This window comes from Acipenser ruthenus, chromosome 1, assembly GCF_902713425.1.
Source record: "Acipenser ruthenus chromosome 1, fAciRut3.2 maternal haplotype, whole genome shotgun sequence".
Classification (NCBI taxonomy): Eukaryota; Metazoa; Chordata; class Actinopteri; order Acipenseriformes; family Acipenseridae; genus Acipenser; species Acipenser ruthenus.
In genome coordinates, this window is record NC_081189.1 from 4,445,077 (window position 1) to 4,472,105 (window position 27,029).

General features: G+C 39.0%; 1 protein-coding gene across 3 annotated transcripts in view; it reads right to left on the bottom strand.

The window, feature by feature from the left end:
• LOC117973476 (EGF-like repeat and discoidin I-like domain-containing protein 3) overlaps positions 1-27,029 on the bottom strand; it is a 172,113-nt gene that overhangs the window by 63,868 nt on the left and 81,216 nt on the right. For all 3 annotated transcript variants that reach the window (XM_059033745.1, XM_059033703.1, XM_059033796.1), the window contains 3 exons: positions 15,014-15,195; positions 2,637-2,792; positions 528-672 (listed from right to left, as the gene is read on the bottom strand). In XM_059033745.1, the coding sequence (XP_058889728.1) occupies positions 528-672; positions 2,637-2,792; positions 15,014-15,195 (483 nt within the window). The remainder of the gene's footprint in view (positions 1-527; positions 673-2,636; positions 2,793-15,013; positions 15,196-27,029) is intronic.

Genomic DNA, 27,029 nt, shown 5'->3' on the forward strand with positions numbered 1-27,029 from the left:
CTCTCAACATGGTCTGTTCTAAACATTGGTTTTGATTAGCAAAAGTCTACCTTATATATAAAATTGTCATTTAGGTAATTAAAACAGGAACCTTACTGCTGTTTTACACATTATACAGTCAGAATTACACTCATGAGATGATCTAGTGAATATTTGTTTGTCATAACCTTGGGCCACAAAGCACCCTATTTCAATTACATTGAAATATTAAAACAAGTTCCATGTTTTTAAAAGTCATTCTTTTTGAAAATATACATCGATGGTGCTGACACCTAAAGAATAACTGCTGTTAATTAGGCACATTTATCATTCTGGTTACTGCAATTGAAAAGCAGGTGTTTGAGTGCAGAGAAGGTAAAGAAAAGCTTTTTTTTTTCCTAGAGTTGGGTGGGCCTTTCTCCACACTAAAACATTCTTTGAGATTCTCTGTTTCTGTATTAGAACATCATAAAAATATTAATTGAGTTATTGAATAGTGACTGACATTGCAGTGTACAGTGAGTGAACAAACAAACAAACAAACGTGCCTGTCAGTTCACAGCCAAGCATCTCCATTCTGAGGGTGCAGTGTCTTCTGCAGACCTGTGGGTACAGTCTGACATACTGGGCTTCCACAGGCGGAGTGAAGGAATTGGCAAAGGGGGTGTTGTTGTCAACATTTCCTCGGAAGATCTGAAAAACAAAATGCACTGTTCTGTTACCAATGATCTATTTAGTCAGGCCTTTGCTTAATTTGATTTGTGTTTTTTTTTTATTAAAAGGCATCTTTGGAATTCCAGATTATTACATTTCTCAACAGCGCTTTTGAGGTGCCTCGGAATAAAGAAGCACTTTATAAATGTAATTTGTTGTTGTTGATGTTGCGAGGAGAGAGCCAGCGCATGGATCAAGCTTTGTGAATTCAACCAATTAATCAAAAATGCATTTATATTGTGACCTTTATTGGCAGGCATTCCACCACATATCGGAACCTGTTCAAACCCACCAAATACTTACCAAAACCAAGCGGCATTTCAACCTTTAAGAAAAAGGAATTTGCTTCAAATGCCATTTAAATGTTTTAATAAATTACCTTTACTATTGTCTTTAATTCATTTTGAGCTTGTCTAGAGAATTATAATTGCTGGGACTGAACAGCCTTCCTCATTACATTCAAATAATATGGGGCAACTCAGCCACCGCCAACTATTCTATATTTATATAGAGAGAGACAGTAGGTGGGGTGGGTCACAGGTTCACATGACTTGAGGAATGAGGAAGGTTGCTCAGTGGAGACACTTAGGATCTCTTTGCTCCAAGCAGCTCAAAGCCAGGTAAAGACGGGTTGAGAAAAAAAGACAAACAGCAGGGATCATTAACTGCACAGCTGTGGCTGAGCAGCTTGGGACATAAATTACGATCATATATGAAAGATGGGAGTGGGACAATTCTATGTCAGGAGAAATAATCTTAAAATCAATATGTAATTTCACTGCCAGTGGAGGGCTTGTGCATGTCAGAACTCCAGCTGCCAAGTTCTGCTGTAGTTGTACCCTAACCATACCTAGGATGATAACACAGTATTCTACGTGCTGAATGTGGCTACTGTGCTAAGATATACAATTATGATTACCCCCCCCCCCTTGATCCTCTAAGATTCTGATTGTCTATTTATAATATTAAATGGATGCTTCAAAATTGTATGGCTATAGCACTTAGAAGTGGGAGATCAATCTTTTATTGGTAAGCTGTATGACCTACAGGTTTTTTGCACTTAGTATCAATCTACAAAAAAGTCAAATAGCAAACACATTAATTACTGAAAAACGAATTAAACAGGATCACGGTAATGTCAAACCCCTAGGAAGAAACAACTGAACATGCAATGTAAATGCTGGAATATTTTGATTATCATGTATAATAATAAAAATGTATTGCCAGACAATAACATAAATCAATATTTACTGTGGCATCAACTGTGTTAGCACGTTAACTATTCCCAGTAGATAGTGTATAGTATAATTTCCAAATATTTTCCCTCCCCACAAGAGCTCAGGATAACTGAAGGTTAGTGGCTGTCCATCAAGCTAATTGCCTCTTTATACCCAGGAGCTCAGTAGCAGATATTGGCAAGCTACCGGTCCTGGTAGGACAAAAACCAGTCCTGTCCTCCAGTAGGGGCCACAGCACTGAGGTAACAGCCCCTGGAGATTTTATCTCAGTAACCCGGTGGAGCACCAGAGCCAGTGAAAAATAGCACCTTTTGCCAGTTTTACGGTGGGGTTTGACAGTGGAATCATTCAACCTAAAGTAGCTTATGAATTTTCTGTGTATTTCTAATAATTTAGATCACTTGTTTATTGCCTCTTTGTAGATGACAGCCTCGTTTTTTAAAGGGTTTGTGTGGGCTTTTCGATAATGCGCTAAAGATCTTTTTTTTTATAGCTTTTGTAACATTGTTTGGTTTAGTCTGTTCACTCCTCTGTATTACTGTGTTACCGGGACTGATCTGTAAATCAGTGTTTTAGCTAAGTCTATTGACATATTCCGTGTGTATTCCCTGTTTATAATAATAATAATAATAATAATAATAATAATAATAATAATAATAATAATAATAATAATAATAATCCTGGAGAAAAGCGTCCGCTGCTTACCATGTCTTCATCAGTGCCTTTAACTTTGTACGTTCTCCAGGTCTTCCCGTCGTCACTGTAGGCTACTTTATATGATTTTATATACTCCGGGCTCCCGATTCTTTTGGCTCCTTGAGTTATCAGTCCTGTAACTCTCATTCTTCTCTGCAAGTTTATCTAGAAGGAAATACAAGGGAATCAGTTGCTTGATCAGCACATGCTAAATGGCAAGATACAATCACATGGTTTCTGCATGTCTCTCTGAGGAAGAGTAATGTGAATGGAACAATTTAAAGAACGACTTGGTACTGGGAGAAAATACTATATCAGAGTGATCTTAACTAACATTCTCCTTGCTGTTTAGATAGAATTTACTGTTTTAATCCTAGAGACTTTTTAAAATCTACTACTTTACACTACCTCTGTTGCATCCATATACCTATTAGAATCAATGACATCAGTGTGTAACTATGGACCTGTCCCTCTGCAACACTCAAGTGGATGTCAGAAATACCCAATTTTATCAGCTACTTGTTAAGACGGTTTGGAGTTTACTCTGAAGTTTACCCCTAAGATAACTTTCGAAAAACACACAGCCTGAAGAATGACATGCAGTGAAAATCTCACAGAATTACACTGACTGACTTATAATAATTGTCTTTAAACTGTAAGCGTGCTGGGAATAACACAATAGAAACTATAGCAATTAGACACAATGAATAACAGTTTGAATAAATAAAGTACGAGTTAAACGGTGTGTGAATAAAGCCCAATGGCTCTGTTATCAGAACAGGAGAATTGTTGCACTATTTACTGTTTATAGAATCTGCGCACCTAGCCACCTGTCTCAACTTTACAGCATACAAATTGTACAGTGTTATAAAAAGAACTGCTGGAAGAGCTATTCAGTTCTATAGCGCCTAAGTATGAAAGACACTACAATAATAGATAACAGGTGCAGAGAAACAGTTCCTATCATTGTTGCCTGGAAACACTTCCATATATATAATGTACCTGAATTTCAGGTCCATTTAGGGCTGCTACCTGAGGGAAATGAATGATTCTTTACCACCTAAATTATTTACAAAATGTTCAACACCGACACCTCCAGAAAAGTGGATGCCAGATAACTGGAGAACTGTGCAGTCAAACATCAAGCAGTAGCACACGGATGATTGCAATGGCTTATTTCCTCTTGTGAAATGCAAACACACTGCAGATTTAAGTAGGACGGAACTGCCCGTGCATCAGAAGTGTTGATGGAACTCTCATCTTTCACTGAGGAGTCACAGATACAGTGTATATTTGCAATGAATAATAATAAGAAACAACTAATTATATTTAAATTGGTTATAAATAAGGCCCTGTGAAAAACGCTGACATTTTCTTTAAAATGCATGGCAGTGTCACGGGCAAAGTATCGTATTTCACAGAATGTGCATGGAAACTATTTTATAAATTATGTGTACAGAGTTAATTAAAGACGTATTATTTTTAAATAGGGAATGCCACTAGTGACCTTGTATTGCAAGGAAAGTGGTGATGATTTTAATAAAGGATCTTATTTGAGACGTGTCTTCCCGCGTATATCTCGAAATAAGATTTTCATGTTCAAAGCCTCTTTCCGAAGTGCTTTTCTGGTGTCTGATGTAGGGCTATCTGATCTTAAAGGAATTATTGTTCGTCAGGCTACGTCCTGGGCTGATCTGGTATTAATCTGAACAACAAAAACACTGGCTCTTCTTACAGGCCTACTGCTTGCCAGATAACTTATTATCACTAATGGGTTCAATACTGTAACAGAAAGCTATCTAGGATAGCAGGACTCTTGTTCTTCTTCAACTTTTTCTGCCTCTCCCCCCCTCTCACCCTCTCCCCCCCTCTCACCCTCTCCCCCCTCGCACTCTCTCTGGTGCATTCTGGAACTGTCACTCTTCTGCTAACAAAGCGGATTTCATCTCTGCCTTTGCCTCCCACCTCTCTCTCGATTTCCTTGCTCTCACTGAAACTTGGCTGCCCCCTGATAACACTGTAACTCCTGCCGCCCTGTCCTCTCTCTCTATGTCCTGTCCCATACTCCACGTCTCACTGGACGGGGAGGTGGGACTGGTCTTCTCCTCTCTCCCTCCTTACTCTTTTCTGTCCCCTCCCGACCTCTCCTCACTCTCTGTTAACACCTTTGAATTTCATGCTGTCCAACTAACCTCTCACTGTCAACTCCTACTAATTATACTGTACCGTCCCCCTGGACCTCTCGCTCACTTTCTCGATGAACTCGACTATCTACTCTCCTCCCTCCCCTCTCTGTCTAACCCAACTGTCCTATTAGGTGATTTCAATATCCATCTCTCCAACCCCAGCCACTCTGCCGGATTCCTCCCTCTCCTTCATTCCTTCAACTTCTGTCTCTCTCCATCCCCTCCTACCCACAAAGCTGGCCATCAACTGGACCTCACCTTCTCCAGGGCCTGCTACCCCTCCACCCTCTCTGTCACACCCTTGGACCTATCTGATCACTATTTCATCTATTTTTCTCTGTCTCTCCCATCTCTCCCTGCTCCTCCTACCCCCACTGTCACCTCTCGCCATAACCTCCGCTCTCTCTCTCCCTCTGTCCTTGCCTCTACCGCTCTCTCTCACCTCCCTCATATCGACTCCTTCTCCCAACTCTCTGTAGACTCTGCTACCTCCACCCTCTTCTCCTCCCTCTCCTCCTCCCTCGACTCCCTCTGTCCCCTCACCTCCCGACCTGCTCGACCCTCCCCTCCCCAACCTCTCTAAATCTGATCTCCTTTTCTTTCCCTCCTCCTCCTCCTCTGATCTCTCTATCTCCATTCCTCTGGAATCTACCACACTCCCTCCTCCTCAGCTAAGAACCTCTGAGTCACCCAGCACATCTCCACACTCTGGCACGCACTTGCCGATTCTTCCTGAGCAACATACGAAGAAACCGACCCTTCCTCACCAACTACGCCACCCAGCTCCTTGTCCAGGCCTTGGTACTCTCCCGCCTAGACTACTGCAACTCTCTCCTGGCTGCCCTCCCTGCGTCTGCCACTCATCCAGAACTCTGCTGCTCGCCTGGTGTTCTCTCTGCCTCGCTTCTCCCACGCAACTCCACTGCTCCGCTCCCTCCACTGGCTCCCGATCACCGCTCGCATCCAGTTCAAGACTCTTGTACTCGCCTACAGATGCCTTGACTAGACTGCACCCAGCTACCTCCAGACCCTCATCTCTCCCTACACACCCACTCGATCTCTCTGCTCCTCCTGCACTAGAAGACTGGCTGTACCTCCTCTACGCTCCCTGCCTCCAGAGCCTGCTCCTTCTCCACCCTCACCCCGCAGTGGTGGAATGACCTTCCTACAAATGTCAGGACTGCCCAGTCCCTGACCACCTTCCAGCGCCTCCTCAAGACTCACTTCTTCAGACAGCACCTGTAGAACTCCTCTTTTCCCTCTGGACACTATCACTCTTCCTTAAAGCACTTTACTTGCACTCATCTGCTCTGTATTTTACTGCATTTAATCCTGTACTTTACAGAGTACTGTGCTGTAATCTGCCACAAGTGTTATTCAATCTGTAGTATTTTGCATTTAATCGTATCCTGATGTAACTATCACTGACACTGTTATCTGCTCCGATATTGAATTGTATTTTGTCTTATACTTGTACTTACTAGAACTGAAGTCATTGTATTTTATTTTGCTCTTAATTGTATTAATACTTGTACAGTATTTCTTGAAATATATTTTTTGTTTATGACTGTAACTCGCCCTGGGTAAGGGCGTCTGCTAAGAAATAAATAATAATAATAATAATAATAATAATAATAATAATAATAATAATAATAATAATAGCTGCTGTGACCGAGACTTCTGTGATGAATCATTTTCCAAAGACGACAGAAAAATAAAAGCCACTGCAATCTATAATTGATTACTTGTTGCATCTCTACACTTTGGCTTCAACTCCTAAATCTTTGTGAAAAGGGAGAAGGCCATTTCTGTAAATTATCCCTAACAGAGTGGAGAAAGCTGTAAATTGTAAGCAGATCTAAACAATCAACTAAATGCTGAATTATTCAGATAAAGGGAATGTGATGCAGTACAAAAAAGAATACAGGGGAAAATAAAAAAAAGATTCTTTACAATTTCCAGGTACATTTGGGGGATAAGTGGTGTGTTTAATTTGATTAAGGACTCTGTGATGTTGTACACTCTTTGAATTGAATTTTTCTGTCTAGATTGTGGGCCTTTTTGGTCTATTGTTAAATTGAACACAAGAAAAAGTTAATTACATTGGGAAATATATGGCAGAGGCAGCATATAAAGAGAAAAGTGCTGGACCTGCAATTTAGTCTTTTTGTGCACATGTTTGTGTGTGTGTCTGAGAGGGAGTTTCAACTTAATTTTCTCTGCTCTAGTGGATTTACATAATTGGATGACCAAGGAACCAGTTCAATTTTTCTCTCTTCAGTCATCACTTTAACCCAGTAGAAGAGAGTTTGTGGGTATCATTTACTGGATGATATCTGTTGCATAGGTATACAATTAAAGTTTAAATTGATACATTCAGCTACTAAACAAGATTCAAGATTAGATAAAAGACATATGTTTCAGTACATTGTGACAAAATACTAAATGCAATGTTTTCAGACAACAAAACAACAGGCTGAATATCTTAAAGTAATGACTACCCCAGATAATGATACCTTAAACCTAACAGATATTTAATAATATAACCATAGAATAAAGACTACTCTACTCAGAACCTGATTGGCTGACACTTCATGATGTTTATAATGAACTTCATTAGTATAAGATCAATTGTTTAATTGATTTAATAATGAAGGATCTAGTTGAGTCAAAGACCTACTGTGGAAGTGCTGAGAATGGGCCTGATCGTGTGAGGTTGTAAAACTGTTCAGCTGAGAAGAACAACACATACCAAGTCAGAGGCCTTTACCATGTGGTGAAGCTAATGCTTCTACTTAGGGTGACCAGTCGTCCCGATAAAATCCGGATCGTCCTGATATTAGGGGCTTTGTCCCACGTCCCGATCGAGGTACTGTCGGGACGCCATTTGTCCCGATTTTTAGAGTAAACGTTGAAAACCCAGACGTAAAATGTGACATTTTTATTTTCTCGTTAGGAAATTTTGTATATGTGGCTGCGGTACTGTCTCGCGGTGCAACAGCATACTGGTTTAGAGTGTGTTGTTTGAGTGAGTTGTTTGTGTTGCATCTATACGGCTATCCAATCACGTTAACCTGCAGTCATATGATGCAGTATGCGTCATGTGTTTTTCATGTCTGCGTCTGTGCGTCCGGTTTTACTGGCAAAGTGTCATGATGGCTGGTGTTGTCGACGAGCCTGTCACTAAAAAGCAAAAAAATGGATTCAATGATATGCCCATGGTCAAGTCATCCAATTAGGATTAGGGTTATAATTAGGATTTCACTGACATTTCGTGGACCTGTTTAAACATTAAATACACCTAATATTTCAGAGCACTATAAAAGCCTAAAAATAGTGGTACTTGCTTCCTTACTAAAACAGAGTGCTGTCATTTGTTAAAAGGCAAGCATGCAACATCTCCCAACAGTTGCTGCCGACATTCTCTGTCTGGTGTGGATTCGCCCATACATTGAGACTGCACGTCTGCATCCACTGAATCGGTTGGAAGTGTAGGCAAAGCTTTGCCAAGTTATACAGATGTATCTGGCATTCTTTAATAAAGTCCATATATGCAGCACGTTTGTTGTTATGTTATTTGTCCCATCCAGGAATTTTTTTATCAGTACCGAGTAAAAACAAAGAAAACGTGCCTATTCGGGTCTAAAATTCTACTGCGTTTAAAAAGTAAACAGCAGGTTGTTTGAACCGAGGTAGCTGTGCTTGATTGTACCTGTAGTGCTTAACTTGGGTACAACCAACACAGGAATACTTTTTTTGTCTGCGCTGACTTTCCAGTTTGTTTCTGAAAGCTGTTGTTTGTTTTACAGTCTGTTCAGCAGCCTCTGTAGTAGCCTTTTCTTTAATGTGTGATTCTGAAGTCATAGCAATTGATTGTATTTTCTTTAAGTCACATTACAAGATTACCTCCATCTGATTGTACAGTTTATCTGGGAAATGTCTTGACACGATCCTCAGCCGAAATATACTTTGCTTTGTCGTCCATTTTTGGTATTTTACGTCTAATGCTGAAAATTAGATTTTAGCAACCTAAATCAAAACAATGCAGCACTGACTTTGTCCACCTGCTACGTACAATACAGCAGGTCAACAGCAGTAAACAAGAAAGTTAACCGCAATGCACACAGGAAGGCAAATGAATAAAAAAGCCTATCTACAGAAGAAAGATGCGTAGTTTGCGTTGCTTGCGTTGTGCAGTATAGTTCACAAGGTTTCTTTCCTCCCCTCACCAACTGAAAGTGTCTTGATTTTTCACTCTTGCTATCTGGTCACCCTACTTCTACTAAAGCTGATGAATTAACTGAGTGATACATGCAGAAGGGTACAAAGCTTTCAGTATTTTCAGCTTCTTTGTTTACGATGAATTGGTTATATTTTATCAGTCATTTTTTAAGGTTTTCATAAATGTATTGTGAACCAGCTGCGCATGTGAGTACCTGCACTTTTTTGTTGAGAATTTCAGCCCTGCCCCACTGAGTAGCACACACTTGATAGATTATTAAATCAGATGAAGCAGCATTCTTGGTGCTGCTGATCAATATTGTTTTTGCTTGCACTACCTTTTGGCAGGAGTAAGGATAGCCAAGGCTTTAAACTGTTTTCATTTGTATTATTATTGTGGGTAACTTAAATGACTGGTCTCAATTTCATTGCGATGTAAATATATATTTTTTTCTTGTCATATCGTTCAATTGTATGTGTCTCGCTAGTGCCAGGTCACACGGGGTCTATATATTTAATTGCTAGTGTTCAGTACTGGAGACATTCCTGTTTTCTTATGATAACAGTCCCAGAATGTTGTCAGTTTTCAGTTAACAATGAAGTCATCAGAGAGTGGAATGGCAGTTAAGTGTAGAGTGCTAGTAAAAGTGTAGTTGAAGACCACAGGATCCAAAGGAAATGGATATGGGGCTCCAGAAATAGCTGTCATTGTCTACAGTAAAGCAGACATCTCTTTCCATTCCTATATATCAAACACCTTTTTACTCGCCGTGACTTCAAATAAGCAGTTTCAATAAGTGCTCTGCTGTAATTGTTATCATAATGCATCAAGGATGGCGGCACTGATTTAGGAATAATTTATGAACCCAATGTCCTTGAATTACACATCATATATACAGTTATGGTAATCAACTATGGCTCTGAAGGTAAGAGGCTCCAATCCCACAACATCAAAGAAACAGAATGCTTCAGACTGCCAACAATTACTGCTAACACAGTACTCTGCAATTACATATACTTTTTTTTTAAAAACCACATTAGTACCTCCCCCACAATCCCCCCCAGATTATCAAATGTTTTTACATTATATGTGTTTCAGTTCACAACCACAGTTGTTACTGCCAAACTGTGTGTCAGGCATGACAACCTACAATTTAATTAAAACTTTATTCACACATTCTCACAAAAAAAAGATTCCTTTTTGAAAATGGATTTTGTTTGGCAAACCCTTAGAGTAGATATATTTAAAAGTGTTTAACACAGAAAGAAAGTGTTAATTGCAAAGTCACTCCATTTATACTTCTCCTTAGTCTTATTATCCCCGACGGGGAATGAAATCTCTAACGACAGTGGAGGCAGTCGTAGAGACCCCTGTGTGTATGTGTAACAGGGCGAGCAGACCTGTACAGTATTTGTTTGTTTTATTTTAGAACGGGGTCCACTCCGCCCGTGTTATTTTGTGTTTGTTTGTTTGTGTGTATTTATTGTGTTTTAGGACGGCGAAGCGCCGTCCGTTTCATGTACTGTTTTGAGACCAGCGAAAAAGCCGGTCTTTTATATTGTGTAGTCGGTGGGGATCGGGTTAAAACCCCTTCCCTAAATACCCTTGTGGGAATGTGGCTGGAGCCTTAAGGAAATTATTGTATCAACTTAGGTAATTAAGGTTCCAGCCACAGACTATAAAAGACGCTCTCCAGGTTCATTAAGGGGGAGTGTTAGAGAGACGTAAGTCTGACTAAAAATAGAAGGAACGATTGCTACTTACTGTGAACCCTGAAGGTACTCGTATCCGTGATTTTGTGTCTATTTGTTTGTAGAAGTGTTTTTTTTGTTCAAGCCAACAATAAATACACACAAACAAACAAACACAAAATAACACGGGCGGAGGGGACCCCGTTGTAAAATAAAACAAACAAATACTGTACAGGGCTGCTCGCCCTGTTACAGTATGTTACACTTTACATTGTGTCCATATATCTGGAAATGTGGTATTCATATTATTTAGCATACGTTATTGGGACAACACTTTAGTGCTGGGACAAATATCTGAACGAATATTTTTTGACATGTATTCGGAAGCAAAAATGAGATGTTCATATTCGCTACAAATGACAAAAATACCTTGCACTTATTTGTGCGCCAGTTTCAAAATATGGCAAATGAAAAAGATCTCTGTGTGATATGTGAGAGTATATATATATATAAAAAAAACACAGAATCAACACAGCAGCTCTTGAGCCTCTATTTAAAAGTTTAAGACAGTAAAAATTAAACAGACCAGATTATGCGCGTGCACCCTTATTGAGCTCTATGGAAAGCCATCTGGGACAAAATATGCGTACTGCTGCTTTAGAGCGAGCCAGAATCTCATGGGACTGAAATGCCTCGCTTAAACAGTACCCAACTTCCTGAAAATGTTGTGTAGTAATTTTTATACAGACTGTATATATTATATATATTTTGTTGTGACTTTCTGTTATGTGGAATGTAATAAATGAGAACCAAAAAAGTGAGTTTTTTCCCCATTCACTTTACAACGCAATTTCCATGTTTGTTTTACGTTAAGTGTTTAAAGTTAAATTTCAGTTTTCGTTTGCTTGTTCAGCTACAAAGGCACAAGTAAACCTCATGTTATTACTTTATGAAAACATGTCGGTGGCCACTGATTACTGTGAAGAAACGGCAATGGCAAGGAATGAAAAAAATAAAATCAAATGCATTGTCAACCTTATGTACTATTTATTTCAGGAAAAAACAAAACAACGTCTTTGTTTTGTAGTTAATTCACTGGGGTAAAGTAAGTCCTACACAACCTATTCTTTACTCCTGGGATATTTTTCTATTTTAACGCGTTACATATTTTAAGGTCTTGCTGTAAAATAAAGGCACACACAGAGGGCCATGGCCACGCTCCCTGCCCCTGCTGTTATGATGTCTCTGCCTGAGTTCAGAGCAATATAATGGCTTTTATTACTTTTTGAAAAACTAACGAATAGCCGAACGAATATTTAAATTATGAGCAAATATCCGAACATGAAAATCATGTGTTCGTCCCAGCACTAATATATACTGTATATATATATATATATATATATATATATATATATATATATATATATATATATATATATATATATATATATTACACACACTTCAAGATATTTTCTGAACTGGTTTGAGAAATCTCAAGTTTTATTTTTTTACCACACATACCATGGTGACACATTTTCTCACTGTTACCAATTACTAAGACAGACAACCCCAGAAGCATATGGAAACTCTCCATGTTCTCTTCACAGTTATGCACCCCCTGTCAGGACTTAAGTTCAGAGCTGAAAACCGTCATTCCACATGGTACAATTAAAACCTCAATTACAACAGCTTAATACATCGCATTTTGTTGGTTAATAATTTCCCTGAACTAATAGAATGTGAGATGATGCAATTTGTAGTTTACATAAGTTTGAAATACAACTTCAAAGCAATGGTTTTTCATTCTGTTTCTCCTGTTTTTCAGTCCGGAGCCAATTTTGGGGATAAAAATGAAGAAAAAATATCCCACAGTCCTTCTGCAATGGTATTAACTGGTTAAAATGTCGAGGGTACGCCTGCATTTGCCTTGCTTAATAAAACATGTTGAATCTATTTTGAATATGTTCTAGGGAATGACAGTAAAACATGTTCACACTCTGGGCAGTAGTTTTTAGAAATGTCATTCTGCAACTGTGCCATGTGTCAGTGGTAAATGGCAGATGACAGTACAAGGGGGTAGAAAATAACAGCTGCCCAGTCTTTTCAGAGGCAGGAATAGTAATTAATATAACAAAAAATGTAGAATATATAAAGTATCCCTTTAATAATGACCATGTTAAACATTTAGAACCTTCCACTTCCCTTCAAGCACTTTCCTCACTCTTACTCTCTATCCTGTCAATTCTACCGTTCGCGCCAAGAACAGGGGTCGAGGGCAGTGTGCCCCCTACTTATACCCTCACTCTACCCTTGTTCCCCTCCAATCACTCGCATCCCTTCCTCCCTACACCGCACCTCCCACTCCTAGCATGCACTGAAGTCAGTCACCCCCAACCGCATTTCCCCTACCCCTCAACCACTCACCCATTCACACAAGTTAACCCCTGAGGGACCCCCACCCTCCCAGGGATCGTCACAGTATATATACATATTACGAATAACATTTGCTTCAAACATACACCTGGTCCCACTTTCAAATGTGCAGAAAAAAATATCATCATAACTCACAATTATAATCAGCAAGTAGAAAGGACTGAGACATAAAACCAATTATACCTGCTGTGCAAATACTGGTACAGGGTACATTTTGTTACAGTGGGCACTCGTAAAAATAGATTAGTGGAGTTCTATTGAAAGCATGGCAAGGCTATGTTAACTGTCTACTCTCCTGACTCTTCGATCCTTTGAGGATGTGCATGACCTATTTAAGGTTTAATCAATGTGGCATGTGGTTATTGACACTAGGCTCATTAAAAACAAGATACATGGTTAATTTGAATCGCAGAATCGCAAACGGCTGTTGTAATTAAAAGGCAATTGGAAATGGCATGAAAGCAGCAGCTTCTTTCTCTGACTCCTATCTGTTAGAGATGAACTGAGAGGGAACAACAACATGTCTTTACCCTTGTAGGGGTGGGGTGAAGTGGGTATAAGTAGGCCTTAATGAACAAAATCAAAAGCTAGATTAAAGCATTAATATGTGCTCTTAAAGAAGATGCTGTTTGTGTTATCGCTTGACAGAGTAAGAGATAACTGGACCACTACCTGGCCCCAACAAAACAAGCCTATCTTGTTTAACTGTGTGCAGTCTACAGAGCTTCACAGCTGGCAGTATTGAGCTACTAAAGCCAGGTGCTTGCAATTCAGGGTGTGGTTGGGTCAGTTACTCTCTTGTGACCTGAAGGATTTCTGTTTATTGGATTTCAATCCTCTTTGAAAAACTGGTCACTGAAACCCAAAGAAGACAGTCATAACCAATAATAAATAACCATATAATACACAAAGGGGCGGTAAGAGGTTCTTCAGAAAATCAACTATCTAGACTTTTTAACGCACATTAATCTGGGAGCACTGCAGCAGTTGTTCAAACAAAACAATGTATCATGAATAGGACAGCATTATAATGAACTTGCTTGATAATAGGAATATGTGATAATAGGCATGTAACATGAATTAATGTTTAGTTCATCTGAATTCAATATGAAATAAGGAATGAAATGTGTTGCATAATAAAATTAAAGTTATTTTTCGGTAACACGTTACACTAGTGTCTCATCACTGTGTATTTACATAGTAGTTACATAGTAAATACATGTGTACTTACACAGCATTACAAAGTTATTATGCATAGTTATAATGTACTTAACATGTAAATCTTTTTGCACATTATATGTAAGTGCACAACTGTATCATTAAAGTGTTATGGTTAGGGTTAGAGGTGTGATTAGGTTTAGAGTTATGGTTAGGTTTAGGGTTAGGGTTAGGGTTATAGCATACATTGTAGCTATGCATAATAACATTGTAATTATGTGTAAGTAGACATTTATTTACTAAGTAACTACTGTGTAAATACACAGCTATTAAAGACACTCAATGCAAAGTGTTAGAGTTTTTTCTGAAAAGTAATGTGCAATAGATCTTGATATTACATTCTCAACCAGGCTGTGAGTGATCACTTTACTATTAGAGAATACAACAGTATAAGACAAATATAAGACAGAATTAGGTTGATGAATGAGGTTCTACATCAACTCAATCTGCTAGGTATGAAATCAACCATGATTCATTGAAAGCCAGAAAAACAAACCAATATCCATTCAGGTTTAGAACGTGCTCTGCTGCATGTATGTAATGTTTGTTAATCCCAGTCTAACAGCAGCGTTGTAGATGAGATTCCAAGCAGCCCCCTTTTATTTGATCCTTTTGCTCTTGGTTTCCATCTGTTACCTGAATCCACGGCCATCTGTCGTTCTCGGCGGCAGTCCAGGCGTTCACCAGGCCCTTTTTATTCAGTCTGGCAAAGTAGGGGTACCATTTCTGGAGGCCGAAGAGAGCGCGGTGTGTAGAAGAAGCCGTGATCTGCTGGTTGGATATGATGCCACCCTCCATTCCAAGTGGACCAGAGCATTCTGTCAAGAAAAAACCCAGACTGCAGGTTAAAACAAGGTGACCTGGATAAAAAAAACATTATTAAAATAAAACGATCTAAAACAAAACCCTAAAGTACCCAGAAAGGTGTGTGCTTTGGTTTCGCCGTCCAAAATACCATTGTGGTAACTAACAGTCTTTTGAAAGTCTTCTCCCGTTTCAGCAAGGGGATGCATCGAGGTGAGAAACAAAGAGTCCTCAAAGCCTTTTACTCTTCATATGCTAGCACACAGAACCTAGCACAGTAAATGATCTTTGCCAGCGAGTATCAACACTATTTCTTATATAACAGGTTAGGCCATTTACCATTCAATTTGCAGGAATGTGCTGAACTAGAAATGCATGATAGCTATTGAAGTAATTGTGATCCAATGTTCATGAGCCAAGACAGCCTTTTTCAAAAGATGAAAACAACATAATTCTCCAGATCATAATTTTATTTAGAAAAATCTGTAAAGCTGTTTTATAAAGGGCTGTGATATAACAAAGTATAACAAATTAGAAGGTGTGGACATTTTAAAAGTGCTGGCCACCGACCAATATTTGTGACCAATAGTTTTAACAATCAACAACAACAACCCAGTGGGCTCTTAAACTATTTCTCTCAATTTCAAAAGTTGCAATTGTATCGCTGTGACAACAGAAAAGTGTAGCACAGGGGTACCCCATGTCTAGAAGACAGTAGTGGTGTTCTAGTTCTTGTAGCACAAGGTTATCTGATGGCTAGAAAACATTGGTTCTAATTCTTGTAGCACAGGGTTATTCTATGGCTAGAAGATAGTGGTTCTAGTTCTTGTAGCACAGGGTTATCCTATGGCTAGAAGATAGTGATTCTAGTTCTTGTTCCAGCTGCAGAGTGCTAATGATGAGTTGCTTAGTAACAGCAGATTAGAAATCTGACAGTTTTTTTTTTTTATTAAAATGTCCTCCTTTTGCTAATAAAGTTACCTTAGAAGCTGACACGTCGTGGTTGAGAGGAGGTTGCCAGGGGATCTGGGATGGGTGTTAACCTTGATCCTTCAGGTAGCAACGAGTAGTTTTTAATTGAGCGAGTACAAAAGAGGTCAGGAAATTAGTTTAAAGAAAGCCGGTGTTGTGGATGTTAGTCTTTAGAAAGTAACCTACCTAACCTGACAGACCTGCCCCAAACTAGTCCATAGAAAAAGTAGCTTTCCATGCTGAGTTCTTTAAAAAGCTTTTTTAATATAATTAGTCCCGTCAGAACATGAACCAACTTTCAATTTTTAATTGTACTGTAATAGCAAAACATAATAACAGCCAAAAAATGTTCTTAGATTCTGAAGCTTTTGTCATAAATAAAACATAATCGTTATTTAGATTTATTAAATAAACAAGCCTCAAGACACATAAAAAGTCCCTTTTGTACCAGCAGTGCCAGGCCCAATCTAACAGCAGCTTAGCGTTAAATGCAGACAATAGAAAAGTATGTCTTTCTTGTAAAAAAAAATATATTGTTCTGCAAAACGCAATAGATTCTTATGTTATTTTTGTCATTATAGTAAAGCCTTTGTTTTATTTCTCAAGTAGTGCATGTAAACAGTTTTGTAGCACACACCAGTTCATTACAAGCCAACATAAGGCACGTGTTTAAAGAAATCACCATAAAAAGTAGAGTATTAAAGCCACAACTGAAAAACATCATACGTCATCTTAGATAACCCAAAGCACAAATGTGACATTGTGTCATCAATCCACAATGGGCCTTTCAAGTGTATTGGGCCTAGTGGTCCTGTTACTGGTTTCGAGTTATTTCTTTGAAAATGTATTGGATTTAGGTGAGGTTTAAAAAGGTATAAGAATTACTAACACTGTCACTTCTAAAAAAGAAAGACTACTCTGTTAGAAATGTAAATGATTCATATTTAATGTTCAAATATTATGTACTGTGTTAATGCTCCAAAGCATACTGAAGGCTTTATTATTTTATTTTACAATTTTACTAAATCGTAAATTTTCTGTCCTCTACTTATGTGACTAAGTATACTTGGTGATAATTTACCTATTAACACCTCATCAAAGGTTATGTACAGTATTTCTAGTGCATATTTTGCTTTTTAAATGGTTTTCTCTGTATCTTTACTTTTCTTTGCCTACTACGGCAACCGGCTAGTTTATGATTTATTTTCTATTCAATTAGTATGAGGGTGAATCTTACATTTGCAACATATGCAGAATTCCCCCCTTCCTCACCGACTACTGCACCCAGCTCCTAGTTCAAGTCCTGGTACTGTCTTACCTTGACTACTGCAACTCCCTCCTGGCCGGCCTCCCTCCCTCTGCTATCCATCCGCTCCAGCTCATCCAAAACTCTGCTGCTCCCCTTGTCTTTAACCTTCCTCGTTTCTCCCATGCTACACTGCTTCTCTGCTCCCTCCACTGTCTCCCTATCGCTGCTTGCATCTAATTCAAAACTCTTGTACTTGCCTATCGCTGTCTCGACCTTTCTGCTCCCTCCTATCTCCAGACTATCATTTCTCCCTACACCTCCTCTCATCCTCTCCGCTCCTCCACCACCAGCAGATTAGCTGCCCCCCCCTCCACTCCCCTGCTTCCAGAGCCCGCTCCTTCTCCACCCTTACCCCTCAGTGGTGGAACGACCTACCCATGGATATCAGGACTGCTCAGTCCCTGACCACCTTCTGGCGCCTCCTCAAGACACACCTGTTCAGACAGCATCTGTAAACCTCACAACTCTCGACTGTACTGGACTATATGGCACCCAATCATACCAGTACTTGCATCAGTTTGCACTGAAATGCTCCATACTTTGCCAAATTCTACTACTGCTCTTAATTATAACTATTTCCTTTATCTTGTACTTCATTTTACTCTTATAGGTATCCGTATTCACGCTTTTTGTAATTGCCCTTATTTGAAATTGGTCTTAGCCATCTATCGTACATACTATGTGCCCTTAATGGACTTTACTTGTATAAGCAAATATTTTTACTATAAGTTTAACTGCTCTTAGTTGAACTCGCTCCTACATGTAATTTTTTACTATATTCCTTATTTTGCTCTTATTTGAAATTGATCTTATTTTCTACTGATTTTACTGTACTTTATAACTGTTCTTATCTGTAATGTGATATTCTATAATATGATACATCCACTCCTCATTATATCGCCCCTCGCTATACTGCGGATTTGGATATATCACAGTCCTGGAGTTGGCTCCCCATTTTTACTGTCTAACTGCGTATGCCTTAGCTGCAATATACATAGGCACTTAGAATTACTGTTCTAAGTTGTACAGTATTTGTTAGCCTATTTGTTTTTCTATGGGTTTCTCGCTATATCGCGGCCCTCGATATATAGTGGATTTATATTGGACTCCAACACCAGCGATATATCGAGTGGGTGGTGTATTTTGTAATGTGATACTTTGCACTGTGATATTTTGTAACAACTGTAAATCACCCTGGATAAGGGTGTCTGCTAAGAAATAAATAATAATAATAATGACAATTGTTCTCATCTTTGGAAAGGAGGTCTTAATAATCTCAAATCAGTGCAATTTAATTAGCACTACTTACCCTCTTGAATGTGATTAAAGGTGCAGTGGTCAGCAGCTGGTACTGAAATTATGTCAGAGCAGTTTTACACAATGAATGCTTTGTTACGAAAGTCCAACTTTGCTCTACCAGCATTAAACAGATCGGATGGTATTCATTTTTGACTAAAATGTAATCCCCTGTGTACACAATCTGGAACAGAAATTGAAAGGTGCACATTCCCTAATGTGAGCAGGAGTGCTCCTGTAGCTCACCAGTACAGCTCCTTCTTTATGAAGTGACACTCTCTACAGCAACGCTCAGAGAGACCTTGACGCACAGTACACAGCGATTTCAAAAATGCAGATGTAATCCCAAGAGGGTCAAGACACATCCCAGTCAGGAAATTCTTTCAAATTAAAATTATTTCCAAAGAACAACATGTCCTTTTATCCCTTATGACTTGGTATAAAATAATTTTCAAAGAAAAAAAAATACTTAACTTGTTAACTTCCAGAACAAGTTGTCTTCCATTCATTCATTCATTCATTCATAAATGCATAACCATGTACTAATTTGAGATGGGGTTTGCATGAGCAATCTTTGTTCAACACCAATCTGAAGTATTGATCTACCGTTTATTCACACAGGGTATCCAGAAGGGAAATGTAGAACAGCTGCTGGAAATAGGCTTGCTGTGTGGACTAAGCCTCTACACTACCATCTCACGTCAAGTGGAGAGATGCACAGGAAACCTGAGGGGGACATACAGATGCAGACGCAAATTAAATGTGATCACTACAGTATATTGGGAGTAATGATGGACAATGCTATTTGCATATATAAAATATTGAGAGGTACTTAGCAAATACGTGCAAAAGATATTGAAATTCAGCATGCAGCTCGTGCCATATGATGAGAAGTCGTAACTGACTCCGTTCCAGGCAGTACGAGTATCACTGCTTGAGAATGCCCTTAAGCTAAACATGTCTTATGCACATGTAGTGTGTGAAGGTGTTTTTTAAAAAAAATCTGTTTGAGGTTCGCTGTGAAGCCACTCCAGTCCCTTTCCAAAACTGGAATCCTACAGCGCCTGGAGGGGGTGGGGGGCCTCTGACTTCACAGGAGGTTTCAAAACACCAAGGTGTGAATGCTTGGTCTTACTTTCACCTTATTGTAGGTAGGAGTTAATCCCCCGAGGAACCATGCAGGCGCACTGTGCTCCTTGTCATCAAAGACATGGTAGATATCATCTCGGATAACACTCACTAGGTGGTATGACATGTAATCAGATATAGGAACTGAGATCACAGCTACAATGGGAGGCTGTATAGGCAATCTGTATAGGTTCTAAAGAATGCAAAAATACAAAAATGGTGACATGTTTGTCTACTGGACTTGAGTGCTTGAGGTTATAACTAGCATGGAGAATACTATATCTGACAGGCTGCTCTATTTATCTTCTGCTTTTATAGCACATGCAGTAATGCTGTTATGATATCATGGGCACAGGTTAAGCTGGCATAAAGAACCCCAGACCTCTGGATATGACGACATAAAGCCAGACAAAGTTTATATACTTGGTCCAAAGAACTAGCTACCCCCACAGGCTGCAGATTGTGAGCAAAGCAGAACAGTGAAGAAGCATGATACAACATTACCCATTCCAAGATTTCACTTCAGAAATGTAGCTTTTACAAGTGGTGAAAATTCAACTTTTGTTCTAGAATAGCTGGCGGTACTATTGTGGCAGTAGCCACACATAGTGATGGAGTAAAACATCACCTGCTTATTCTAATTCTGAACAGCAGTGCCTGGCCAGACGATCGCTTTCCTTTTGTATTTTTAGTTTCTTTCTTATGATATTCTATCCCTGTCTCTTATTGAGAGCTTTTCAGGGCGCCTATATATATATATATATAGGCGCCCTAGGTTGTACCTGTTTGATTTTTCAGTTGCCTTTCTACTTAGGGTTTTACAGTAGCGCTAGCTCCCTGCACCTTTTTTCCCCTAGTCATTTCCTGAAAGGGACGGGGCCCTTACCTGAGTTTCTGTTTCCTGTTCTGGTTTTGATTTTAAAGAGAGGAAGAAGGAAGTAGAGGAGAGAGGGATCCCTTTGTTTGTTAGATTCTTTTGTGGTTATCGCTTTCTATTTGTTTTACAGTATTTCTTACAAAGTAGTTTTTGTTACAACTAATCTAACATTAGGCTGCATCTATTTCTGACCACCATTTCCCTTCAATACTTCTGGATGGGGTTCTTTTGTGTTTGTCAGTTTGTTTTGTCCAAGGATTTTTTACAAATGCTTTACAGATGCAAGGAACCAGCCTGCGATCAGGAACATTTTTTGCTATTGGATTTAGAGTTTTTTTGAATGGCCATTCATGGTTTGTTTTTTTATCAAGCTTTTTTTCTGTTTTTTGAAAAAAACATCGCTCACGGAGCCAAAATAAAAGTTTAAACAAAAACACAACACAAAAATAACCCCTCCACCCAAACAAGTAACGCATAACAGTCTCGCGTTCTGATTGGTCCTTGTCTGTCGGAGGAGTATGACGTCAACACGAGTGGGAAAGCTTGGAGGCATTTTAACATTGTGATCACAGAGAGAGAGAGACAGAGAGAGATAGACCTGCTTTCCAGAACCTTTCAATTCAAATATAATATTGTATTTTGCTGTACTAATATAACAAACTATGGGTGACTATTACTTGATATACATTACCATGTTACGCACAAATGTAAGAATTGGCTTTCTGTGATGATGTACTTTGTTCTTACAAATAGCATATCTATAATCGTTCACGTGATTTATTTTAATTGCATATATATATAATCCTGTATAATCCTTCCTACTTGGAAACATTTATACTGGCCACAAAAGGGTTAACTGCAAGAGTGACAGAATGCCACTGGTTGAATGTATCATCCTGTGCCACCTAATAACTGTCTCTAGATTGATACTGTGTTGCAGTGCATACTTCTAATAGTCCACAGATGGAAATGCCTGACATTCTAAACAGCCTGACATTATGAATAGGCTTGGTTGTTTTTGATGTTTATTCCTACCAAAACTACTTGCCTTCAAATGTCACTTTAAAAAAATCATATCGATTAATAGCAAGATTGACTTATTGAGCCACAACAAAAAGGCGCCAATTGACTAGTTCGACGCTCTAGCAAGTTCATTGCTCAATATCACCAGATTTATATACGCCCTTTTTAATTCAAACACGTAATGAATCCCCCCTATTGTTTCTTGCTAATTCTGCATTTGTTACGTGCTTCTCCAGGAATTTATTTCGTGAAACAAGTGGTGTGTAGTGTAGTGACAACATCTTCCTTACAGTGAGTGTAAAGAAATCAGTTTTGTGCCAGGAATGTATTAGCTACAAACATGTTTCAGCTCGTTTCATCATCGTCAGATATCTGTGATGTAATTAAGAAATTGAGATGGTTTAACAATGTTAATTACAGCTTTAAAGGCAGGTAGAGTGTAGCAAGCCTAATTATAAACAACCGGTCTTGCATTTTGTGCTTACCCACAGCTGAGTTTGAGATAAGAACGTGCTAAATAAAAATTAAATAAATAAAAAAGCAACAAAAAACTTGCTGTGCCCTCCACCACCATCCCAAAGTAGGTACTGATAAGCAATGGAATGTCCATTTTTTCACATAAATGGAGGATCCTGAAACTCCTGGAGCAATGGGAGACCTGCTTATGCTGTCAGCATACCACACTGCAAGACCCTGGGTGGTTTAGAACCCCTTTACAATACCAGACAGATTGCCATTTCTCACCCTTTTGAAGGTGATTACCCAGGGTCTTCAAACACTTTGAACTCCCAAAATTACCAGGCGTACCCCTAATTAAAAAAAAGATCTTTATTTAAATGAAAGACATATACTTTGGATTTATATAGCACCTTTCATCCCATAGGATCCCAAAGCTTTTTACACACCAGTTAAGGTGGGAGGAGTGAGGAACTGCTTAACCAATTGAACTACAGGGGGACATTTAGGTAGGCCAGATTGTAAGTGCCAGAGTTATATTTGCATAGTCTAACTGTTTAACCATTATCTATAGCCTACAGTTTAAACTATCAGGAACAGATAAGGAATATTTTATCAATACAATACAATAATATTTATGTTAAGTTGTTGAAGGGCACTGGTCTCTTAAAACCCATAAGTGAAAGAGCTGATATAGGTTTTTTTTTTTTTTTTTTTTTTGCGTGTGATAGGTGAATAAAATAAAAGTTGAACTTCGCCATTCTGTTCATTTTGAGCTCTGATAAACCCCTACGCATGACTATATATTGATGGACATTACATAAGCAAATGAGATGTCCTTTTTTAGGAATACCATGTTCCTTCTCAAAAATGTGTTTTAATAGTAACCTTTAATAAAGGAAAATGCCTTATTTAATGAATTTTCATGTGCAATGTAGTTTCTTCATTGTAATAAAGAAATAAGCTTTTTTTTTTTTAAAAAACACATTTAAATTTGATTTCTCTTTCTTCATAAAAATTAATGTTTTCTGGGGAGAGTAAAAAAGATACATTAATTTTGATTCATGTACTAAGGGTTACTCAAATGAATTCACAATCCAGTTCTTGCGTACATTTTTATGGTAAACTGAGCATGACCTAGAAACTCAGCTGTCATCTGTAACAGCAGAACATGCCAAAAACTGGGCTGAATTCGCCAGAATCCACGAGTAGCAATCTTTTTACTTTCGTTTTAAATCTCTCTCTCTCTCCCCCTCTCTCTCTTGCTCTCGTTCTCTCTCTCTCTCTCTCTCTCTCTCTCTCTCTCTCTCTCTTGTTCTCGTTCTCTCTCTCCCCCTCTCTCTCTCCCGTTCCTGTTCCTGTTCCTCCTCCTTGAACACCCAACACAAACACAAACAAAGCCCAGCTTATATACCCATGCACATACCAATAATTACAACCACACAAACAATAATTCAATTTACTCAAATTCCCTCAAATACACCCAGGTGTTTCCCATTCAGCCCTAGAGGCTTTTGGGACATGTCGTTTTTCAAGGCCTTCGGCCATGACACCTGTCCTGTTGATTACAAAATGACACTACACAGTGCATATACAGGTAGGGCTCTCGCCCTGCCACAGGGTCCCACACGTATTGATACACTGCAGGGTAATACACTAACACACAAGTAACATGTATAAGCTTTACTGTAATATTTCAAGTACCATAAAGAATTAAATGCAAGTTTATCAGGGCATTTTTAACATGAGCCATCCTCAGGGTCATTAACTCAGTGGCAATGCTCATTGATTTAGGAATATTAATAACCACATTTCAAATCAGATTTCCTGACAGTACCTGTTTATTTTTTTTATTTGAATAGAGTTGAGCTACATGGTGCGTGGTGAATCAGATCCCCATCATTTCATTTTCCCATTTTGTCAGCACACAAGACCAAATGTTTTAAAATGTCATTAACGAGCTCCAATCCAAGGGAGTAAGTGCACACAAGGAGAGGTAACAGATGTGTGCAAAAACTGCAAAGTGACCACACAGCATATATCATCTCACTGAGATGTGACATCACTGATGGCAGATGAGCACTGAAATGACAGCTAAATCTATCTCACTGTGCACACTGATTAACAAAATAAATTAATCAGTAATAAACTCTCCACTAATGACATTTTTCCAACCGATTTTACAGCAACTTTCTGCCAAGTAGATTAGTGTGAGCTGGGTTAAAAAAAGATGCATATCTTAATTTCATAAAGGTCCATGGTAAAGGGGGGGGGCAGTGCAGGATGAAGCCCAACACTTGAGAGTGAGTGAGTGGGTTTTGAACAGGGGCATGCATGCAATGAGATGTGTGCTGCTATCATGGCACAATGAACACTGTGGATTGCTTGAGAGTGTCAGTGGGTTTTGAACAGGGGCATGCATGCAATGAGATGTGTGCTGCTATCATGGCACAATGAACACTGTGGATTGCTTGAGAGTGTCAGTGGGTTTTGAACAGGGGCATGCATGCAATGAGATGTGTGCTGCTATCATGGCACAATGAACACTGTGAATTGCTTGAGAGTGTCAGTGGGTTTTGAACAGGGGCATGCATGCAATGAGATGTGTGCTGCTATCATGGCACAATGAACACTGTGGATTGCTTGAGAGTGTCAGTGGGTTTTGAACAGGGGCATGCATGCAATGAGATGTGTGCTGCCATCATGGCACAATGAACACTGTGGATTGCTTGAGAGTGTCAGTGGGTTTTGAACAGGGGCATGCATGCAATGAGATGTGTGCTGCTATCATGGCACAATGAACACTGTGGATTGCTTGAGAGTGTCAGTGGGTTTTGAACAGGGGCATGCATGCAATGAGATGTGTGCTGCTATCATGGCACAATGAACACTGTGGATTGCTTGAGAGTGTCAGTGGGTTTTGAACAGGGGCATGCATGCAATGAGATGTGTGCTGCCATCATGGCACAATGAACACTGTGGATTGCTTGAGAGTGTCAGTGGGTTTTGAACAGGGGCATGCATGCAATGAGATGTGTGCTACTATCATGGCACAATGAACACTGTGGATTGCTTGAGAGTGTCAGTGGGTTTTGAACAGGGGCATGCATGCAATGAGATGTGTGCTGCTATCATGGCACAATGAACACTGTGGATTGCTTGAGAGTGTCAGTGGGTTTTGAACAGGGGCATGCATGCAATGAGATGTGTGCTGCTATCATGGCACAATGAACACTGTGGATTGCTTGAGAGTGTCAGTGGGTTTTGAACAGGGGCATGCATGCAATGAGATGTGTGCTGCTATCATGGCACAATGAACACTGTGGATTGCTTGAGAGTGTCAGTGGGTTTTGAACAGGGGCATGCATGCAATGAGATGTGTGCTGCTATCATGGCACAATGAACACTGTGGATTGCTTGAGAGTGTCAGTGGGTTTTGAACAGGGGCATGCATGCAATGAGATGTGTGCTGCTAATGAAGAGGGTGGATTGCACTAGTCTGTATTATTTGTAATTCACCACGTTGGGGTGAGGTGGACCCCATGTTATCCAGGAGAAAAAAATTGGCTGTCCCTTTTTGTTTAAAAGTCCTCTTAGTAAACAAATAATGATAAGAGAATGATAAAAAATGAAAGAATGGAGTGGGGGCAATGATTTCCAATCTGCTTGGTGGGTACTGCAGAGTTTTAGAAAATAAGTGTTTTCTATAATTTATCAAAGCAATGAGAAATCTCTGTGAAGATGGTAAAGTTCTTATTTTTTAAATAATTGCTATTTTTTCACAGACTATATTTAAGTACTCAGAATGTTGTGGATTGATTTCAATAATTTAGCAAACACTTTCTTAAACTCAAACATTTTTTGCATTGCTCTAACACTGCCATTTTTCTGCAGGCCACATTGGAAGTAGTACACAGAGTTAAGCTGCCAAATTGATTTGAAGCACTGATTTGTCACTGCAGCGTATTATTGCCAAGTTGAACACTAAATCAACTCCTTTGTCACTCACAAAAACGCATTACAGCTGTCACATGATTCACTTATTTCTATCAGTGTTCTGTTCAGTGAAGTATGTTTCTAGAGCCCCTGTATGCTACAGGACTGCGTACATGTTTATATTTCTCTTTTCAATGACTGTATGTAAAGAAAACGGGAGTTAATGTCACTAATGGTTTCCCATTTAAATGTATTTAAACTCAACACTCCCACTGTGTGAATAACATGTATGGAGACAGGGCACAACTAAATGCATTCATATAAATATACATAGGTGTATTATGTTTATTTTCCCCATTTCTAAAACATGAATCAACAGATGGGTTATTGCAACCAGAATTTCAATCTGATCTAATTAAAACGATGTTAAACACTCAATAATATGCAATAGGACTAAAAAGAAACACAGTTATTTATCCAGAGGCAGACATTTTGATGAGAAATCTCTGTAATCATAGAACACTAAAAACATAGAATTCTTATTGTACAACTACGTTTCTTGTTGGTACTACTAAATACACAAGCCTACTTAAAATGAAGCAGCTTACCAACTGACACGGCTTGCTTTTATTGACTCTAAGCTGTTATTGAAAAAAGCAGTGACCATGAAATGCGAAATTAACATACATGCTAGATATTAGTTATCCCTCAGAAGTGATATAGCCCCTTCAGGTACTGGGGCCACACAGGTGACATTACATTGAATCACCAGAGAGTACAGCACAAGCACCAGCGCAGTAACTAACAACCACAAACAGGAAGGGAAAAGAAACAATACAGTACCTCAACCT